This window comes from Hordeum vulgare, chromosome 7H (genome assembly GCF_904849725.1).
Source record: "Hordeum vulgare subsp. vulgare chromosome 7H, MorexV3_pseudomolecules_assembly, whole genome shotgun sequence".
NCBI lineage: Eukaryota > Viridiplantae > Streptophyta > Magnoliopsida > Poales > Poaceae > Hordeum > Hordeum vulgare.
In genome coordinates this window covers 17175318-17195381 of record NC_058524.1, presented here as the reverse complement: position 1 = coordinate 17195381, position 20064 = coordinate 17175318, and the positions used below count along the sequence as shown (strand labels likewise).

The 20064-nt window shown below is 41.9% G+C and overlaps 2 protein-coding genes across 3 annotated transcripts; both read left to right on the top strand.

Annotated features, from left to right (window-relative positions):
• The first annotated feature begins 778 nt into the window (after positions 1–778).
• Positions 779–7981, top strand: LOC123407507 (SPX domain-containing membrane protein OsI_21475). Of its 2 annotated transcripts, none has more exons than XM_045100652.1 (11): positions 779–1021; positions 2454–2526; positions 2830–2950; positions 4301–4612; positions 4780–4884; positions 5001–5458; positions 5798–6099; positions 6239–6426; positions 6928–7118; positions 7256–7389; positions 7489–7981. In XM_045100652.1, the coding sequence occupies exons 2-11, from the start codon at positions 2474–2476 to the stop codon at positions 7725–7727; spliced, it is 2103 nt and encodes a 700-aa protein (XP_044956587.1). In that variant the 5' UTR covers positions 779–1021; positions 2454–2473; the 3' UTR covers positions 7728–7981. The 2 variants fall into 2 exon arrangements, with proteins under 2 accessions (XP_044956587.1, XP_044956588.1); XM_045100653.1 differs by lacking the exon at positions 779–1021 and adding an exon at positions 1912–1955.
• A 10591-nt stretch (positions 7982–18572) lies between these two features.
• On the top strand, positions 18573–19213 carry LOC123412551. The gene has a single exon (XM_045105502.1). The coding sequence runs from the start codon at positions 18620–18622 to the stop codon at positions 18848–18850; it is 231 nt and encodes a 76-aa protein (XP_044961437.1). The 5' UTR covers positions 18573–18619; the 3' UTR covers positions 18851–19213.
• The last annotated feature ends 851 nt before the right edge of the window (positions 19214–20064 follow it).

Here is a 20064-nt window from a genome sequence, read left to right as displayed (position 1 = left end):
GAGTTTTGTGCATCCACTAAAATCAGGGATTTCATCAGAAAATAAGTTACCATCGAGTTTTCTGCATCCACTAAAATCAGGGATTCCACCAGAAAATAAGTTACCATCGAGTTTTCTGCATCCACTAAAATTAGGGATTCCACCAGAAAATAAGTTACCATCGAGTTTTCTGCATTTACAGAAATAGGCAGATCAGGCAAGAGAAAGCAAAACAAGAAAAAATGATGAAAAGAATGAACCATCTGAGCTTACAACTTGACCAATGCCGATAACTTTATCAACTCCTCAGGGGTACTTCCGGTGATGTTCTTCTCTAACAATGTGCTGTGAGGAACAATCCTTAGGCTCTATAACAAATGGAAGTGTCACATTTACGTAACCTGGTTGGTATAAACGATATTTCCCCTGCGCATTCTCCTCCACGTCAATGGTATGAACAAATGAAAATTATAACTATTATAAAAAAATCATCCTTTTTTATATAAGCAATACCTAATATTTTAAAAGAAAACATTTAATATTGTTATATATATGTATTACAAGTAATGCCGTATAATGACATAACAAGAAGGTTATGTATATTTTTTTTGTCCGATGCAACGCATGGGCATTTGCAATGGTATATATATAAAAAGGCTTTACTCTAGCGGGGCATCCACCGCCGCGCACCAGAACGGGCCCGGACGCGGCCCCACGTGGCCCGCCGGCGTGGCGGCACCGGAGAAAGGCGCCGCAATCAATCGGATGGAAAAAGGGTGTGGCGAGGGACGGCGAGCCCGTTTTCGCAACGTACACCACCGCGCACAAAACAAAGCGAGACGCGCACGCGCAGGTCGGCAGGCCCACCGCCGCTCGCCTCCCCTCCCCTCCCCCTCGCCGCGGCGGCTGCCTCCCCCTCGCCTACAAATACCCCGCCGCTCCGGGCTCGCGCACCTCCCATTCCCCCCACCCCAGCCTCCGCCCCCGCACGTGCCCAGCCTCGCCGCCCCGCCCCGCCGCTCCGATCCGATCTGCTCGGCAGGTAAGCGGCGCCGCCCCGCGAACCCGTCTCCCCCCCTCCCCGTTCCGACGCCTTTGGTTCCGTTTTCCGTTGATTAGCGCCGGGGATCCGTCCGTCCGGGGGCCCCGTTTCGCGGCCAATTGCCTCTACTACTCCGGCAGGCCCTGCTACTTCGCCCGCCAGGGCGGCCGCGAATCGGGGCGGGGGGCGGATTCCGTCTCGTCTCGTCTCGTCTCGTCTCACGCGAGGGCCTGGGGGTCGATTCCGCCCTGGAATCAACTACAGTATTACACTCTGCTTTCCTTTCTTTTTCTTATCCCCTTCCGAGACCGCCCGAGCTGCTTACTAGTACCGTCGTATCGAGAGGCTTTCCAGATTTCCGGGGCAGCGGCCACTCACCTGTCTTCTCTGTCTGTCTGTGTGCTCGGCTTGATTCCACCTTCGGCAGTAGTTAATTCCTGTTCTCTTCTGCTTGGATTCGTGACCACTAGTGGAGGATCGCATGGGTGCCAGAGTGGGGTCTGCAACTAGGATCATTTTCCAGAATTCCAGGATGAAATCCGGGGCAGTTACTTGTCTTCTCTATCAGTGTGCTCCGCGCCGGCGCCGGAATCGTTTGCTTTTACTAGTAGCTCACTTCTCTTGTCTTGTGCTTGGGTTCGTGACTAGTAGTACGTACCAGTGCTAATTATTGGTGGGGTCTGCACCGCTGCTTGCGCTTTCTCTGTCTTGGACCCGGTTTAGATCCAGACTAATTGCAAGGCCATTTTAATATACATAATAATATATGTTAGACAGTCTTCTTTTTTTTCCATCATTTTTTTTCTATTTATATATAATAATAATTGGCTGGGATTACAGTACTGTTTTTGCTTACTGTTAACTGTCCAAATTGATGTAGGAAAATAAACAGCTGTGGATCAGTTCCACAATTGACTGATAGAAACGTTAATTGGTAAGTGAAAATGGACGTCTGCGCCTACCTGCATTTTTGTAGTGGTTTCTGGGACTGTGACATGTTGGTCATACCGCTGTGGTTGGTTTTATATGCATTAGGCCTGTGGAGAAGTACTCAAGAACCAATGGCAAGAACTGAGAGGCTATATAATTTTCCATCTATATAAGTAATATACCCCAATTTTTTGTTACTGCCCTGGGTTTTCAGGGGAATACCTGTTGGGGATTTCTTATTTACACGCCCATTCCTTAGTCGCCTTACTAGCTTGTCGTTTGTTCCACTTAAAATGTCCACAACTTCTCTGAACTTTCTCCAACACCACCTCCTTGCTGATGATGTGTCTGCGCCATGTGTATGCAGAAAGCACCTGGGATATACTAAGCAGAGTCGCGCCTTAGCAGCTTCTTGCATTTTATTGCACTTGCCTCTCAACAATTACACTAAAATCTGGTTTTTCTGTTTGTGTTACTGACACGTCTTCATATTTCTTGGCAGGTTAACATACTTGAGTCAAGATGGTTAGGTTTGGGAAAAAGTTGATGGCCGACCAAGTTCCAGAGTGGAGAGGGTATGATCCAGGGTTCCACCTTTTACTAATCTGTATCATTGAGTTCTCCAAATGTTCTGTTAACTGCTTCCAAGGGAACTTATCTCGATTTCTTACAATGTTTACTGAACAAGAAGATAATGAAGCGTATCATTTAACAGTTGATCTTCTTTAAACATATAGCATGTTCAGCGATGCTTTGTTGTCTACTACTATGATATAACACAGTAGTTGGACTATGCCCATCACCTTGGTGTAAAACATTGCACGCTTGCCTTTTGCTACCATTTTTTTAACATCACATTGCCAATTCAATGTTTTCAGTTACTATATAAACTACAAACTGATGAAGAAGAAAGTTAAACAATATGGGCAGCAAGTCCAACAGGGAGAGAAAGATCGTCGCCGGGTTCTCAAGGATTTCTCGAAGATGCTTGATGATCAGGTAATGCTAAGAGATGGATCTCTGCAAATTCATTACATTCTCCCTCATCTGAGTTCAACATGCAGATTTTAGCTTTTGTGCGGGTGGGGACAGTGCGGTGCCGGGGGTTGCAACCTTGTGGTGTGACATACATGATTACAACAACAACAACAAAGCCTTTCAGTCCCAAACAAGTTCCGGTAGGCTAGAGTTGAAACCCATAAGATATTGAAACCAAGTCATGGTTCTGGCATGCTGATAGCTAACCTCCATGCACCCCTGTCCATGGCTAAATCTGTGGTGATATTCCAGTCCTTCAGTTCTCTTTTACGGACTCCTCCCATGTCAAGTTTGCTCTACCCCAATCTCTCTTGACATTGTCAGCACACCTTAACCATTTGCTATGCATTGGCGTTTTCTGAGGCCTACGCTGAACATGCCAAACCATCTCAGACGATGTTGGACCAGCTTCTCTTCAATTGGTGCTGCCCCAACTCTACCACGTATATCGTCATTCCAGACTTCATCGTTTCTTGTGTGGCCACATATCCATCTCAACATGCGCATCTTTGTTACACCTAGCTGTTGGGCATGATGCCTTTTAGTTGCCCAACATTCAGCGACATACAATATCGCAAGTCGAATTGCTGTCCTATAGAAGCCGCCTTTTAGCTTTTGTGGAACTCTCTTATCACAGAGAATGCCAGAAGCTTGGCGCCACTTCATCCATCTAGCTTTGGTTCGATAACTCACAGCTTCAACGTGGCACCACTACTGGATGTGGGTGTTTGACTGTAGCATCATCATGGTGACTAACTCGCATGTCAAATTATCTATATCTTCTAGAAAAAAGGGTGTCTCCCTCCCCCTCTGATCTTTAAAAGTTATCTACATATGACCTTGGTTACCGAAGAAACCCAATAGATGCGCACTTACAAGTTGCATGTTTGGCAATGCCATTGCCACAACGTGCATGTAAATGGTTCATTCAAAAACTTGCGCTTACCTCACATTATGCTCAGCTAATGTTTGTTATTAAAATGTTGTAAGACAAATTTTTTTTTTTGGGCAAGATAAACCTTTCTTCCAATGACTAGTTGAAGAACGATGTTCTCTGTTCTCAAGAATTGGTGCTTTCTATCTGAATTCATGTGCTTGGATGTTTAACTACTTGTTACTCATGCTAATTCAACTTGTACCTTCCTTGAACTGATATTTATGTGGAACATCTTGCTTCAGTCAATGGATAATTCTAACTAGAACACATGCCCATGCCCATTAACAGTCAATTTGATATATTACCACTGGATCTTGAGTAATTACACAAGTATCAAACGAAACTGGTCTGATGGTTTATTTCTGTTGATTCAGATTGAGACGATTGTCTTATTTCTGTTGGAGCAACAAGGAAGGCTAGCGAGCAGGATAGAAAAGCTAGGAAAGCAAAGAGCTATACTAGCAGAACAGCCAGATATATCTGCCATTGCTGAGTTGCGAGAAGCTTATAGAGAAGTTGGTCTGGATCTGATCAAACTTCTCAAATTCGTTGATCTGAATGCAACTGGCATTAGGAAAATTTTGAAGAAGTTTGATAAGCGCTTCAGTTACAGATTTACTGATTACTACGTGTCAAGTAGATCAAATCACCCTTATTCTCAGCTACAGCAGGTCTTCAAGCATGTGGTAATGTACTGACTCCAGATATAAGTGTCATTCAATTATTTTATTGCGCATTTCATTTGCATTTTATATACTGTATTTTCATTGAAATTATGATCTGACTTTTCAAGTTCCTTTTATGCTTAGAACATACATCAGTATTTTTATCTTACGATCAATTCTGCAACCAGGGTGTAGGAGCTGTTGTAGGAGCCTTGTCACGTAACCTTGCTGACCTTCAGGAGCGTCAAGGAAGTTATTTGTCTATTTATGACCAACCATCCTCTGCTCTTAAGGTTTGTTCATGTCTTATCTGCTCTCCTGATGCCAAAGAGTACTTTTATTCTCATCCAATGGTTTTGCTGCTATGTTAAAAGATTCTTCTGATCAGATTATTCTTGATCCATTGTAGGACCCAATCATTGATATGATAAATTCATCGGTGGATAGACTGACACGATCAACTAATTTTCTACGTTTTTTGGGGCAACATGCCCTAATTGCGCAAGAGGAGTCTCCTAGTACCGCAGGAGAGGAAGAAATAGAAGATCAAAAATACCATTTCGTGTCCCTTATGCTGAATTTGGTGAACACATTCCTTTACATGGTCAACACATACATCATTGTGCCAACTGCAGATGATTACTCAGTGAGCCTTGGGGCTGCTTCTACTGTTTGTGGTGTTGTTATTGGTTCAATGGCCGTTGCACAAGTATTTTCTTCAGTGTACTTCAGTGCATGGTCGAACAAGTCATATTTTAAACCACTTGTTTTCAGCAGTATTGTTCTGTTCTTGGGTAATGTCTGCTATGCAATGGCTTACGATACAAAGTCCCTGACGGTCCTTATTGTTGGCCGCCTACTCTGTGGGTAAGTACCCATGGATAGATGCATTACTACTGTAGATCTATTATTGCTGAGCATTTGTTTGCTAAAGCTGCATGTTCTATCGAATTCATCCTATCGCAGTTTCTTTAGATGTATGGTAATACCTGTGTTTCTTACATAGTCTGTCTGGGTGTCTGCTCTATATTATGCACATAGGAGATATATGATATTTGATGCAATGAAATTCCAGTAGTTACTCTATTTCCTGTGACATTTTGGTATTCTGACCCTCAGGAAAAAAAAATGTTTCACTAAAATTATGTGTGCCAGTTTACGAGAGTGCTCTTTTATATTTTATTGACAGTAGTTATTGTGATTCAGGTTTGGTTCAGCCAGAGCTGTCAATCGCCGGTACATTAGTGATTGTGTCCCTGCAAGGATACGTATGCAAGCTTCAGCAGGGTTTGTAAGCGCAAGTGCACTTGGCATGGCTTGTGGGCCAGCGCTGGCTGGTTTACTTCAGTGGAGATTTAAAATCTACATGGTTACATTCAGTCAGTCGACTCTACCTGGTTGGTTGATGGCAGTTGCATGGCTACTGTATTTAGTTTGGCTATGCATCTCTTTTAAGGAACCAAATCGTTCTACTGAGGCAGATGATACCCCACATAATCGTGCTTCTGGTAAGTCCGATATATTGTGCTTCTGCCTTCTTTACCACTTAGAACATGCATTTAAAAGAAAATCTCTTGTATCGTGCATTATAAAGAATATTGTCTGATCCATCGCCTTGATATAATTGGATGGTCATCATGATGGCAGGGCAAAGTGTGGATATTGGGCAAGTTGAAAATGGACTTGCACAACCATTGCTTGGAGATTCTGAAAGCAAACAAATCGAAGATGATGATGATGATGAAGAAGATGGCAGTGAAGAATCTGTACAGGGTTCTCGTGGGCCTGCAACTTCGATTGGTTCAGCGTACAGACTGCTCACTCCATCAGTAAAGGTATACCATTTAAGCTAAATTATCCAGTGATTGTGAAGCTTGCTTTTCTACCTATGTTGGGACAAAATGGCGACGTGTTGGAAGTAGGTCAAGTATTCTTTCAGTTTCCTAGCGTCTGTACTTTTTAACATGATCTTGAGGTAGGTTTTGTCCTAATAGATTTTCCAAAGTAACAGAGGAAACAGATCACTGATCATGGTCTAAAAGATGGCAGCAGGTGATTTTGATTTGAGTTGGAGTTTTTTTTTCCAAACAAACCGAATCAGTAGGATGTGCATTGCAAGGTGCCTCTGATAGATTGGAAGAAATTCCTCTGCATTTTCCCAAGGTCCTTGGTGTTGCAGTAGGGTTTTGAAATTTCAATCCTACATTGTGCAGACATGCTGTAGTGTGAAAATCTCCCGATTATTTATGGGCCAATTCTGCCACATCCAACCAAATCATGCGGTTATTATTTCTTTCACCGCCGAGCATGTTGACCTATTTTTTCCCCTCATGTAGGTTCAATTGTTGATATATTTCATGCTCAAATACGCGATGGAGATTTTACTTTCTGAATCAAGTGTTATCACCAATCACTATTTCAATTGGAATACAAGTTCAGTGGCAATATTTCTGGCAATTCTTGGGTTGACAGTGCTTCCTATTAATGCTGTTGTTGGAACATATATCAGCAACATGTTTGAGGACAGGTTTGTTTCTCTTGCTTTTGAGCCCTTCACACTTTCGAGTTACCACAAGCCTATAAGCATCAATGTTTTTCTGCTGCTATGTCTACGAAGTTTCAGATGATATGGGCATCTTAACAAAGTTATTATTGTTTTGACAGGCAACTCTTGATGGCTTCTCAAATTACATTGCTAGTAGGCATTATTTTCAGCTTCAAAGTCACGAGTACATACTCCGTCATCCAGTATGTTGTCTCAGCACTCATTACATTTGTGTCTGCTGAAGTTCTTGAAGGTAACAAATATTTGAATATTCTAGTATAATCTTCTGTGATATATGTGTTATCTCGCACCAAGGATAGTGTCTAAACGTCTTGTCACGAACAAAATGCAGGCGTCAACCTTTCCCTTCTGTCGAGTGTGATGTCTTCCCGCCTATCCCGGGGCACATACAACGGTGGCCTCCTCTCGACGGAGGCTGGCACCCTGGCGAGGGTGGTGGCCGACTGCACCATCACAGCTGCGGGGTACCTGGGAATTGGGAGCCTCCTCAATGTCACCCTGCTGCCCTCCCTGGTGATCTGTGCCGCATCAATTGCATGCACCTTCTTGACCTACAACTCCCTCTTCTAAACTGCACCGATTGATCGCCACTGTACGTGTTCTCACCATCCGTTCCAGGTTGGATAATTCGATAGCTGGCTGCTGGCCGGCTTTGATTCTGTGGTTGCCCGAAGGGACAATCGTACATGCCGGTCGGTTCAGTCAGTGCAGCATAATCATGTACCCGATGCAGTCTTGGGTCCTGCAAAATTTTGATCGGTTTTGGTCTGATCATGAGAAAATTCACTTTTCTGGCGCTTGTGAATGTAATCTGGTTTCCTGAACTTGAACTTGGCCTGAAATGTGTTCCTTGGCGAGTGATACCAGTTGCGTTGCTGAAGAAAATAACACTTGTACTGTAGTTAACTGAAGAAGCTGGCACCACGCATTGTCGCCAGATCAGGCTCATCGTTGACCGTGCGATCTTTCGTCGGGCGGCAGCTTATGGGTTTGCTCCGAGTTATAACACATCCAAATCTGAATACCTACTATCATCTGCTTTTAAGTTCAAAGTTACTACTTTAGTGATCTAAACGCTCTTATGTTTCTTTTCTTCATAGCCTCCTTGTGTAGTTGTGTGAGTTGGTATTTGATCTAATTCTCTCGCAAATCATCCTCAAAAAACCGCAATTCATCGCCAGATATAGTTTCGTCTTGTCAATTGGTGCTCAGAGCATACTTCCTCCTCAAAATCCTCTGTTGGGATCTCGTGTAAAATCCTCTGTTTCTTCCTGGCTCCATCGTCGGTGTTATGTTGTGTTGGTGGCGGAGGCAGCAATATGTGTGCAGATGGACGCTGGGAGCCCCTTTGTGAAGAACTTTCCTTGGTTCAAGATCCCAGACCGCCCACCCTGTACGATGCACATTCCGGCGGTGTTCAGCGGCGGCAGCAGTATGAAAGAGGGAGCAGGATGCTAGCTTTGTAAAACGCCTCATCGGTCCATTGGAGAAATCAAAAACATGCAAGGACTTGGTAGTACTGGAATCTCTGCAGAAATACAGAGATGAACACTGGAATGAATCCGCTGAATTCTCTACCACTATTGCTAAGAATTTCATCAGCACATCCAGAACAACTTTTCACATTGTTCAGACCAATTTCTCCGGACTGTCTGCGGTAGTGGATCCTAGCAGAGGAAAACTAAACTGGTGCAAACAAACTCCCTCCTGGAAATCGTGATTCAGATCTATGGGCACTGATAGTGTAATTCAAGTAACTCCTCCGAATATCCAAATCCCATCACCGTCATGAAATTGCAAATCTCATGTAGTTGCATTTGCTACTATGCATGACCACAAGGCCAAAGAGCTCAATCTGGATGGCACTCAGAGAATCCCATACAAACGCCCACACTTTAGGCAAGGGCAAAAAATATAAGAACAACTCCAACCGGCCACCAAAACAGACGCGTGGTTTGTCCGTTTGGATCGGCATATTTGTCCCTTTTTGTTTGGGTCGGAATTGCGTACAATGCGCCGACCCATTTTTTAACCGCGCGACAAGATTGCGAGCATTTTTTTATTATTTTATCACATATATTTAAACAAAAAATTAAATAAATATTAAATTGTCTTAAATACATTTAAAAGTTTAGTAAAAAATTACAAATATTGCATAGTTTGAGAACCACATAAATATCTCATAGTTTACAAGCCAAATAAACATTAAATTATCTTAAATATATTTAAAAGAAAAGGTTGCCGATACACTATTAGTTGCTATTCACATATGATCAATCAAATCATTTTGCATCTGCATGTGAGTTTTCCAATCATGTATCTTATGATGAAACTCAATAAACATTGCCCTTTCTACATGTTCAGGCATAACATTGTAAAAGTGAAACTGGAATCCTTGATCATAGAAACGTTATGTGCGCTCATCCTCTACGATCATGTTGCCCATGAAATCATCCAAATCGGAAAGAATGTTGTAAAAGAACAAATCGTCGAAGTCCATTTGTACCTTGCGGGCAAAGCGTCGAACAACTTGCACACGTCCTGGAAGTATCCAACTGGTGAGGAGCCTCGCGCCCCATTGAGACAAAGTAACGGAGCTAGGCGGCGGAGGCGACGACGGCGGGAGATGAGGCTGTCGGGAGGGTGATTTTACGGACGGTTGGCTGGCGACGACGAAAGTGGGCGACGGGGGTGGGAGGCAGAGCGGACAGCAGAGTTGGAGGGGAGGGAGGAAGAGGAGACCGGCGTACCTGCCGTCGACTGGCGGGCCAAGGGGAAGAGAAGGACGGGCGATGCGGGCGACCATCCCGGGTCCGCGCCGATGCAAATCCGGTCCAAATTTAAGCCTGGAATGGATCACGAGCAGAAAAAATAAACATGTGTCCGTTTGGGCCGGTGTGTTGGGCTGTGTTTTTTGTTCACGACGTCCCAAAGGAACACATGCGGATAAAATAGGTCGTCCTGTTGAAGTTGCTCCAAGACAAATGACAGGGGCATCATAGGACAATAAAAGGGATCATAGGACAAGATAAACATGTGTATTTGATGAACGAAGAAAAACAAATGCGCTGTAATAGTACCTTTTTTAAGGATCTATAGTAGCACGAACATCTCTAGCAGATTTCGTATAATGTCCCCACCCGTAAAATAACTATCAAAATACGGGTTAGCGTGGAAAATGCTGTCCGACCAGACCCCGCAAACACGTCCGACCCGTAAATATTTTTGAAGGGCGCAATAAAATCCCATCCCAACCTGCGAAAACGCAGGTTTACGTTTGCCACTAGTGTGTCCCTATCACAGGAAAGCGGTTGGCGGAAGGAATATTTCAGCACGCGCCCTTTCCCCACCCCCTTTCGCCGCCGCCCACCATTGGTTCCGTCCGTCCGCCACTGGCGATTCCGGCCAAATCTGCGGGTGGAATCGTGGGGCGCCCTACCCACTTCCACCGAACCACTGCATCGGCTCCCCGGATCCGCCGATCCACTACCGGAGAGTCAACGCCGGAGAGCCATCGCCCCCGAGCAGCCAGTGAGTTTGTACTTGTGCTTGTGCCGAGCGGTATGCACAGTTTGTTAACGCGACACGCGTATTTGTGAATTTAGATGGAATTGAGCCCGTGCGAAAAGTTTTTGCTCGACGATTCGTTCGATTCAGATGACTCGGATGTTGAGACGCTGCTTGTCAACTATCGGCAAGAGACGTTGGTGATGGCACTTGCCGTGAAGGAGCACGAAGACAAGAATCGAAAGAGGCGGCGAGGATCGACCGTGGGCCGTCTTTGCATTCCTCGAAATTGCCATCTCCGGAACGAAATGTTGATGCAAGACTACTTCGCAGACAATCCAACATATCCATCGCACTTCTTTCGAAGATGGTACTGAATGCGCCGATCCCTCTTTGTGAAAATTGTTCAAGCTTGCGAGGCCAATTTTCCGTATTTTACTCAAAGAAAAAATGCCGCGGGCTTGAAGGGATTTAGTGCATATCAAAAAATCTCGACAGCTATGCGGATAATTGCATACGACATTCTGGCTAACTATGGCGATGAGTACCTTCGCATTGGTGAAGATACCACAGTTGAGTCAGTGCGTAGGTTTGCGAAAGTGATCATCCGTGTCTTTGGTCCTGAATATCTTCGGGCACCCAACGAGGAAGACACAAAAAATTGGATGTCATCTAATGATAGAAGAGGTTGGCCTGGCATGCTAGGAAGCATAGATTGTATGCATTGGATTTGGAAAAGTTTCCCAAAGGCATGGCAGAGAATGTATTGTGGCAAGTTTCGTGATGCAACAATTGTGCTAGAAGCCCTATCATTCAAGGATTTATGGATTTGGCATTGCTTTTTTGGTATGCCGGGTACTCTCAATGATATCAATGTGTTGCAACAGTCTTGTTTGTTTGGTAGGCTTGCTAGTGATGATGTTCCTGGTTGCAACTATATTATCAATGGGCATGAATACACAAAGGGGTACTATCTTGCAGATGGTATATACCGTCCTTGGTGCACATTTGTCAAGAGCATCGAAGACCCCCAAACAAGGAAACGGTGTGAATTCGTAAGGGCACAAGAGGCAGCCCGAAAAGACATTGAAAGAGCATTCGGGTTTTTGCAATCTAGGTTTGCCATTGTTTCGTGGTCCTGCTCGTTTTTGGGACAAACGATCCTTAAAAAACATCATGACATGTTGTGTTATTCTTCACAATATGATTATCGAAGATGAGAGAGGCATGAACTTGAAGTTCTTCTACGACAATGTGGGTAGCCGTGTAAAACCAGCTAGAAACCCTAAGGGCATTAAAGCTTTTCTTCAGACCTACAATAAGATTGAAAATGCAAACACCCATTTTCAGCTTTAGGAGGATCTCATTGAGCACCATTGGCTAAGGACTGGGCAGTAACACATTCCATTTTTTCATTCATTTTCATATAATTCGTGTGTGATTTGTATCCATTTTCATTTTCATTTTCATTTTCATTCCATTTTTCTATTTATTTTCATTTAATTCAAAGTTTTGTATTGAATTATTTAGTTTGCTTTGGTTATCTGAATAATTATTGCAATTTGGATGATTGCGAACTATGTTTTATTGTTTCAATTTGAACTCAATCGCTGACAAATTCGCTTATTGAAGGTTTTCGGTTTACGTGTCGACGCGGCGGTGTCCGAACAGACCCTGCATAGCTGACCCGTAAAAAAGCATCTTTTTATGTATATCACTTTTTACGGGATCTGATTTTATCCTCGCCCACGACGATCTACAAAGCCATTTTCCCGCCAACTGTAAGCGCATTTTGTGGATGGACTCGTTATACGGGGTCTCCTATAGATGGCCTTAGCCAAGGTCGAGATAGTGACGATAGAGCAGACGAGCTCGTCTGCTAACTTTATCTGGGCAGCGCGGACAGCTATAGGGATGCGTCCGGTGATTACTTTTCCGAAGGACAAGTATATATGTGGTAATGTGGATATGGAGGATGCATCATGCATGGTGTACGTCGACAGCAGGAATGATGTAACGGCGACGTGAGCTGCGTTAGTTCTGAGCTGTTGGTAGTACTACTCCCTCTGTTTTAAAATATAAGACCTTTTAAAAATTACATAGAAGACTACATACGAAACAAAATGAGTGAATCTACATTATAAAATATGTCTATGTACATCCGTATGTTGTTCACAGTGCAATATCTAAAAGGTCTAAATATTTAGAAACGGAGGGAGTACTACACAACGCGGGACGGACTTGTACTTGGCACGACAGCCGCATGCGCTCGAACGTTCTTTTTGTTTTTTGTTTCTTTTGACAACTTCTTACTTTTTGTGTTTTGAGTTTCTTTTCATCTTCCTCTTTTCCATTCAAACAATACGTGTATACTTTCTTACCACACAATGAATATTTCTTAAACATGCGATGAGTAGCTTTAAATATAAGATGAACAACTATTGGTGGATGATAATTTTTTTAATACATAGACGGATATTTTGACATCGTGATGAACACTTCTTCAATGCGTGTTAAACATTTTTTAATACATGAGAACCAGTTTTTAATATATATATACTCCCTCCGTTCCTAAATATAAATCTTTTAAGAGATTTCACTAGGCGTCTACATACGAAGCAAAATGAATGAATATACACATTAAAATATGTCTATATACATCCGTATGTAGTCCACTAGTGAAATCTCTAAAAAGACTTATATTTAGGAACGGAGGGAGTATATGATGAGGAATTTTAGTTAAGCAGTGACCATTTTTGCATAAACGAGGAATATTTTTTAACATGAGAAAATTTAACATGCAATAAACTTTTATTTTTATTCTCTTTCTTTTCTCCACATTATTATTTTTGTTCAACTTGTATAAAAATTGTTCACAGTGATTTAAAAAAAATTGTTCTGTGTTTAAAAAAGGTTCATAGTGTATTTTAACAAACATGCAACATGAACCGTCATCGTGTACTAATTTCTCTGCGGTGTATCTAAAATATAGTTCGTCAATGTCTGAAAACATTGGGTTAGAAATTTATTTTGAGTATTTAAAAAAATAATCACCATTTTCTTCTGAGCTAGGATCTATTGATTTTTTGAATGGTCCAGCCGCAACAAAAAAAAACTAACTATAGACTGTGACTAGACTAAAAAAAAAAGTGAACGGACGGCCGACCAAGTGAACCGGGTGGACGAGCGACCGAACGTATTATCGTGAATAGTGGAGGGATTGCTGTTCTGATCCCGTGCTGAGGTGAGTCTGGGTGAACAGTAACATAAAAATAATTCAAAAATAATAAATAACTCTGATTTTGTGTGTGTGAAACATCGACAGATGTTTTGATAGTTTACAAGAATTCATCACCATATGATATTGGTGCAAAACGAGGTTAAAAAAATGATGCTCTAAAATGTTGTTTTCTCAAATCTTCCAAGGATGTCATTTCATGATAAATTTTTGCAAGCTATCTCGCAACATTTGTAATGTTTCACACAACAAAATTCAGATTTTTTTTGTGTGTTTTCGAAATATAGTTTTTACTGTTCACTCGAGCTCACCTGAGCTCGGGATTGGAACAACACTTTCGGGGGATGACACATATTATTGAATGTGTTCTATCTGAATTTACTAGAGACTGTCCGTCTAGTGTTGAGTCAAGTGACAAGTTTTCATGTGAACAATTGGTGTGTGTGAACTGAATTTGGTCCCTCTCACTAGTAGAAAAAGGGGGCTTCCGTCCCAGCTCAATTTACATATTAGTCCCGGTTCGAACGGCAAGGGCGCCGGTCGGTCATTAGTCCCGGTTCAAAAGGGACCTTTAGTCCCGGTTCGTGTCTCGAACCGGGACTAAAGGGTTTGGAGGCTTTAGTCCTGGTTCGTGTCTTGAACCGGGACTAAAGGGTAGACATTTAGTCCCGGTTCGAGACACGAACCGGGACTAAAGAGGGTTTTGTATTTTTATTTTTTCCAGTTTTTAAATTTTATTTCTGTTTGTTGTTTGTAGTTTCTGTTTTAAATTGCTTATATCTTTTAGGATATTTAATTTTTTTTTGAGTGATTCTTTTTGCATTAGATTCAAAATTTTGTCTAGTTTCTGTTTGTGCAATTAGTTTTTAAATTTGAATGGTTTAAATTTGAATTTGTTCGAATTTGCTTCAAACCCAAATTATGAATAACTTGAGTTTACAAATAGTTTTTAATTTAATTCTTTTTTCTCCTAGTCATCTGTTAGATTATTATCACAGTAAGATTTATTTGGTTATTTTTAGAATAATTTAAATTTGGATTTTAATTAAAACAATATTGTTTTGCTTATATAGTTGTTTTAGTCATTTAATTGTTGTTTTATTATTATTTTTAGTTAGTACTTTCTGTAGATTTTAATATGTTATAGTATGGTGCATATTGAATGCATAAAAAGTCTGGAATTAAAATCATTTTAATAAAATGCCTTTGTAGCAGATGGGTTTTCGTGTGAAACCTTGATACTTCCAAGGATGATCCAGTTTGTACACGAAGTGCATCCAGTTTTGATCGTAACTCTCTCAACTTTTTAGCACATGCCATGTGGTTGAAACTATGATACCATGCCAACTTTCAACCTTTTCAGAGTTCATTTGTAGTGCTTTTCAATTTCAGGGTCAATTAGCTCAAAAAAGTAAGTAAATGCATGAAAAATACCAAATGAAGTCAGAAAAATATTGAAAATTTATGATGTGGCTTTAAATGGTGTATTTTAAACACACAAAAAGTATGGAGTTCAAATAAGTTCAAAAAAAATGAAATCCTTTTGCAATAGATGAGTTTTCGTTCGAAACCCTGATACTTCGAAAGAGATTGTTCATTTTGTACACGAAGTGCATCCAGTTTTTGACGCAACCCTCTCAACTTTTTAGCACATTCTATGTGGGAGAAATGATGATACGATGCCAAGTTTCAACCTTTTCAGAGTTCATTTGTCGGGCTTTTCAATTTCAAGGTCATTTAGGTCAAAAAATCATTAAATGCATGAAAAATAGCAAATGAAGTTATAAATGGTCAAAATTTAGGATGTGGTTTTGAATGGTTTATATTGAATGCACAAAATGCATAAAATGTCTGAAGCTGAAATAAGTAAAAAAATAAAATATCTATCTAGCAGATGGGTTTTCGTCCGAAACCGTGATACTTCTAAGGAGATGGTCCAGTTTGTATACGAAGTGCATCTAGTTTTTGTCGTAACCCTCTCAACTTTTTAGCACAAGCTATGTGGATGAAATGATGATACTATGCCAAGTTTTAACATTTTCAGAGTTCATTATAGTTCTTTTCAATTTCAGGGTCATTTAGCTCAACATAGCAAATAAAGTTAGAAAGGGTTAACTCTGGCTTGGTTAACCTTAGTTGTTATTCTAGCGGGGACGGTGCTAGCAAATGTAGTCGACGGGTATGATTGGCCTCTTGGCTAAAGGGGAATTCTGAAATTTTCAAACTCTACCCTCCCTGGACCGTCTTTTTTAGTTTTGTAGAAAATAAAAAAAATGCTAAAATCTTCAAAAAATAAAATCGTTTGAGATGTAGTTAGGTTTTAGTGCCTAGTTGGTATACAAATTTTGAGATATGAATTTTGACCGTTTTTTCAAAAAAGGGAAAAATGTAAAACGGCCATAAATTTTGCATACGACGTCAAAAAAAAGTTTAATATATCAAAAAAAACTAGAGAAAATTGGGAATCGATTTCACCGGGGCTTGCCCGGTGATGTTTTCTTAGATGCTCAAAATTTCAAATGTAAAAAAAGTTATGGCAAAAAGAAGTTTTTTCCACAAAAATAAGAAAAAATAATTTTATTTAAAATCTTTAGGTTGTTTTCATTGAAATTCACTATTATTATTACTTATTTTGTTTATTTTAATAATTGTTTGAATTCAAAAAATTAAATCATGTGACATGACATCAAACCCTAGGTTGTTTAGGATTGATAGCTTACTATTGTTAGGAGAACAACAAGTGCAGACTTGGCAACTAGGGGCGATAGAACCAGGAAGTTAAGCGTGCTCGGGCTGAAGCAGTGAAAGGATAGGTGACCGGCCGAGAAGTTAGACGATTTGAAATGAGTAATATACGCTCGAGCAGTGAGGATGGGTGATTAGAGATTAAATTGTCAAATAAATCAAAGATATAAAAATTGAAATAAAACATAAAAACAAATCAAAGAATATTGAAAAATAAATAAAAGGTACCTTTTTGGGTCAAACAAACAAAATAAACAGACGGATCCTTTAGTCCCGGTCTGTGTTAAGACCCGTGACTAAAGGGCCTGCCCCTGAGGGCGCTCCGAGGCGCCCACGTGGAGCACCTTTGGTCCCGGCTTGGAACAGGGCCGGGACTAAAGGTTAGGCCTTTAGTCCCGCCTCTTTGGTCCCGGTTGGTGAACCGGGACTAAAGCCCCTTACGGGCCGGGACTATAGGCACTGTCCCCACTAGTGTGTGTAATGTTGTACTTCCCACATTTCTAAATATGAGTTGTTTTAGAGTTTTAAAATGGACTACATATGAAATAAAATGAATGAATTATATTTAGGAACGGAGGAAGTATTAGTCATACATGTTTGAGGGAATAATCACGAGCCCCCCCTTAATCAGCAAGTTTTACTCATACATGTTTGAGAGAATAATCACGAGCCCCCCTTAATCAGCAATTTCAGTGGGTTGAATTGAAATTTGTGTTTGATAGTTGCCGGTGCGCCGTGGTATATGACGCCATCCGTTTAGTCTGTCAAAACGGGTGAGCGTGCATGGGTCTTGAGTCTTGACACCCTGCAATACGCAAGCACTGACGCACATTACATTTGGTCCACTGTGTATATGAACAATAAAATAGTCTGCCGGCCCATATCCCAACCACAGTGTCTGGCTGTGCATTCCGTGAGCAAGCGAGCACGTTCACTCCTGGCAATTTTCGGTCGAGGCAAAGAGCTCCAGTACAACAAGAACACCTCAAAAATGCTCCAATAATTAAGCCTGCAAAATTAAATACCTGAGTTTGAGAGACAAGAGGTAGACTCATGTGTTAGGTTGATCTCTTACCGAGTGGGCCCAACGGCCCACCGGACACTGATCTACGCGTCCTGATCGAGGACGCCCAACCGTCATGGTTGATGGGCCCCTGTGACCCGCGCTATAAAAATGAAGGTCAGGTGCCGGGGCATGGATTACGATATTCGCCGCCGCAACACTCCCACCTACAAACCCATCCGATCTAAGGTTAGCGCGGTGCTCACAGGAAGCTCCACCGAATCGACACTCTTCCCTGTCACCACCGTCGTCAACACCTCGTGATGGACGTCGGCACGAGCTCGTCAAGATCAGGACAAGGTAAAACACCACCACTGTAAACCCTAACCTCACCGGATCCCTCGATGCTATCATCATGGATATAAACTATTGGCAAATATATTGGTTGATCAAGAGAAGATTCATATAACATGAAAATATATTTCATGGTTGATCTAGTGCTATTGATTTCGTATTATGAGTGTTGATATTTTATGTGAGCTTCGTCAAAATTAAGAAAAAAATGACTCAAGAAAACATAATATGCTAAGTAAAAGGAAACAAACATAGTACTACCTACTCCTTCTATTCCGTAATATAAAAACGTTTTCGACACTAGTTAGGAACAAAAGGGAGCAATTGCAAAGAAGCAAAACGACAAAATTAATTAATGATCTATGACATCGGTGAGACGATTTCATCGTTTACAAATTCGCCTATACTAATTAAACGGATTGAAACGCTATTGCCTAGTCTGAATATGTGTGCTGGATTGATACGAAACGTAAGTCAATAGTCAAGTGCTTAGTAATCAACTACTTACAGCCACAGGCCTACAAATAGCGTCTCCGTCTCCCGTCTGATGGTCATCCCAAAACCCAAACCATACCATCTCTTCTCCTCTCCTCTCCTCTCCTCTCATTTCATCTCATGGCTGCTCCCGCTGTCAAGTTGGCCGCCGTCGTGCTCCTGGTGGCGCTCTCCGCGGCCGCGCTGGCTCCGGCCGTGTCAGGGCAGCCGACTGATGGCGGGCTAGCGACGTGCATCGGCCGCTGCGGTTGTGTGCCCTGCCCGAAAGGGAGGTTCTGCCCCGCCGTGTGCAGGCCCCCGACGGACTGTGCAGCCAGATGCCGCTGCGTTTATTCCCGTGCGGGTTGCTAGGCCGGCTGCGTCTCCGTCCGTCATGAAGCCAGCAGCTAGCACGTACTGATCGATGTGTATTGTAAGCACTGTGCGGGTTACTACATGTGTGTGTGTGTTTGTGTGGTAATAACGTGTCAACGGATCCATCCGTTGGGGTCGTGGGTCACTTTCTCGTTGAAATATTCAAGCCTTTTGATGATGAGACAGCGTATATTAACTTAACTGGGAGCAGCTAGCTCTGTCTTTGTCCGCTGCGGGGCAAAAGATGAATAGAAATGTTATATTTGTTTCAGTGTATATTAATTAGTTTGATCATAGTCATACTTCAGTGCAAGTACATATACAATACCAAATAAATAAAGTATAAAATATGTTTTATGTGAATCTAATGATTGATTTAGTATTCTGAATAAGGAGTTTTTGTTTTGTAAACTTGGTCAAAGGTCAAATCTAACTAAGTTTGACTTGTATCGAGACAAATATGCATTATATTTTGAAATGGAAAGATTATTTTCCGATTATAGCATCCTAGCTTTCTGAAAAGTCGGTAGCTGGAACGAATTACGTTTCACGAAGTAACTGTCTGGATGGGTTTTTGTCATGTTGGAAGAAGTATGAGCATACGAGCATCCTGTAGACTAGGAGGACCTCTAGATCAGATGTTGTCTGAACCATCAGAGTAAATCAGATGGAAATGCTGAGCAGAGGATGAGGATCACAAATCTTAGGATATTGACTAAACAATCAGAATTGTAAGGTAGAGTAGCTTGCTGCCTGATGCAGGGACGGAGCCAGGATGAACACATGGAGGGGGAGAATTTGCTCACGGAGGGGGCAAAGCTTTCATGTTTTAAGAAATTTTGGTTGAAGTAACTACCAGCATTGAAGAAGAATCAACTCATTGAGGGGGTCTAGCCCCCCTCGCCCCCCTAGATCCGTCCCTGCCGATGAAACCACCCGATTTGGAAAATAAGGATCGGCCCACGTCGTCCCACGACGACATGGGTGCCGATCCAATCACAAGCATATCGGTAATCAATTGACAAAGCAGTTGATCAACGACTGAGTCGTGCTGATCCTCTTCAAAGTCAAATTGTGGCTAATTTAGATTCTCGCTTGTATGACTGGTACTATCGTTGCCTGAATTATTTTGTGAACCTTTTCAACGTCAATATGCGGCCAATTCAACATCTCATTACTTGTATGACTTGTACACCCTCGTTGTCTTAACT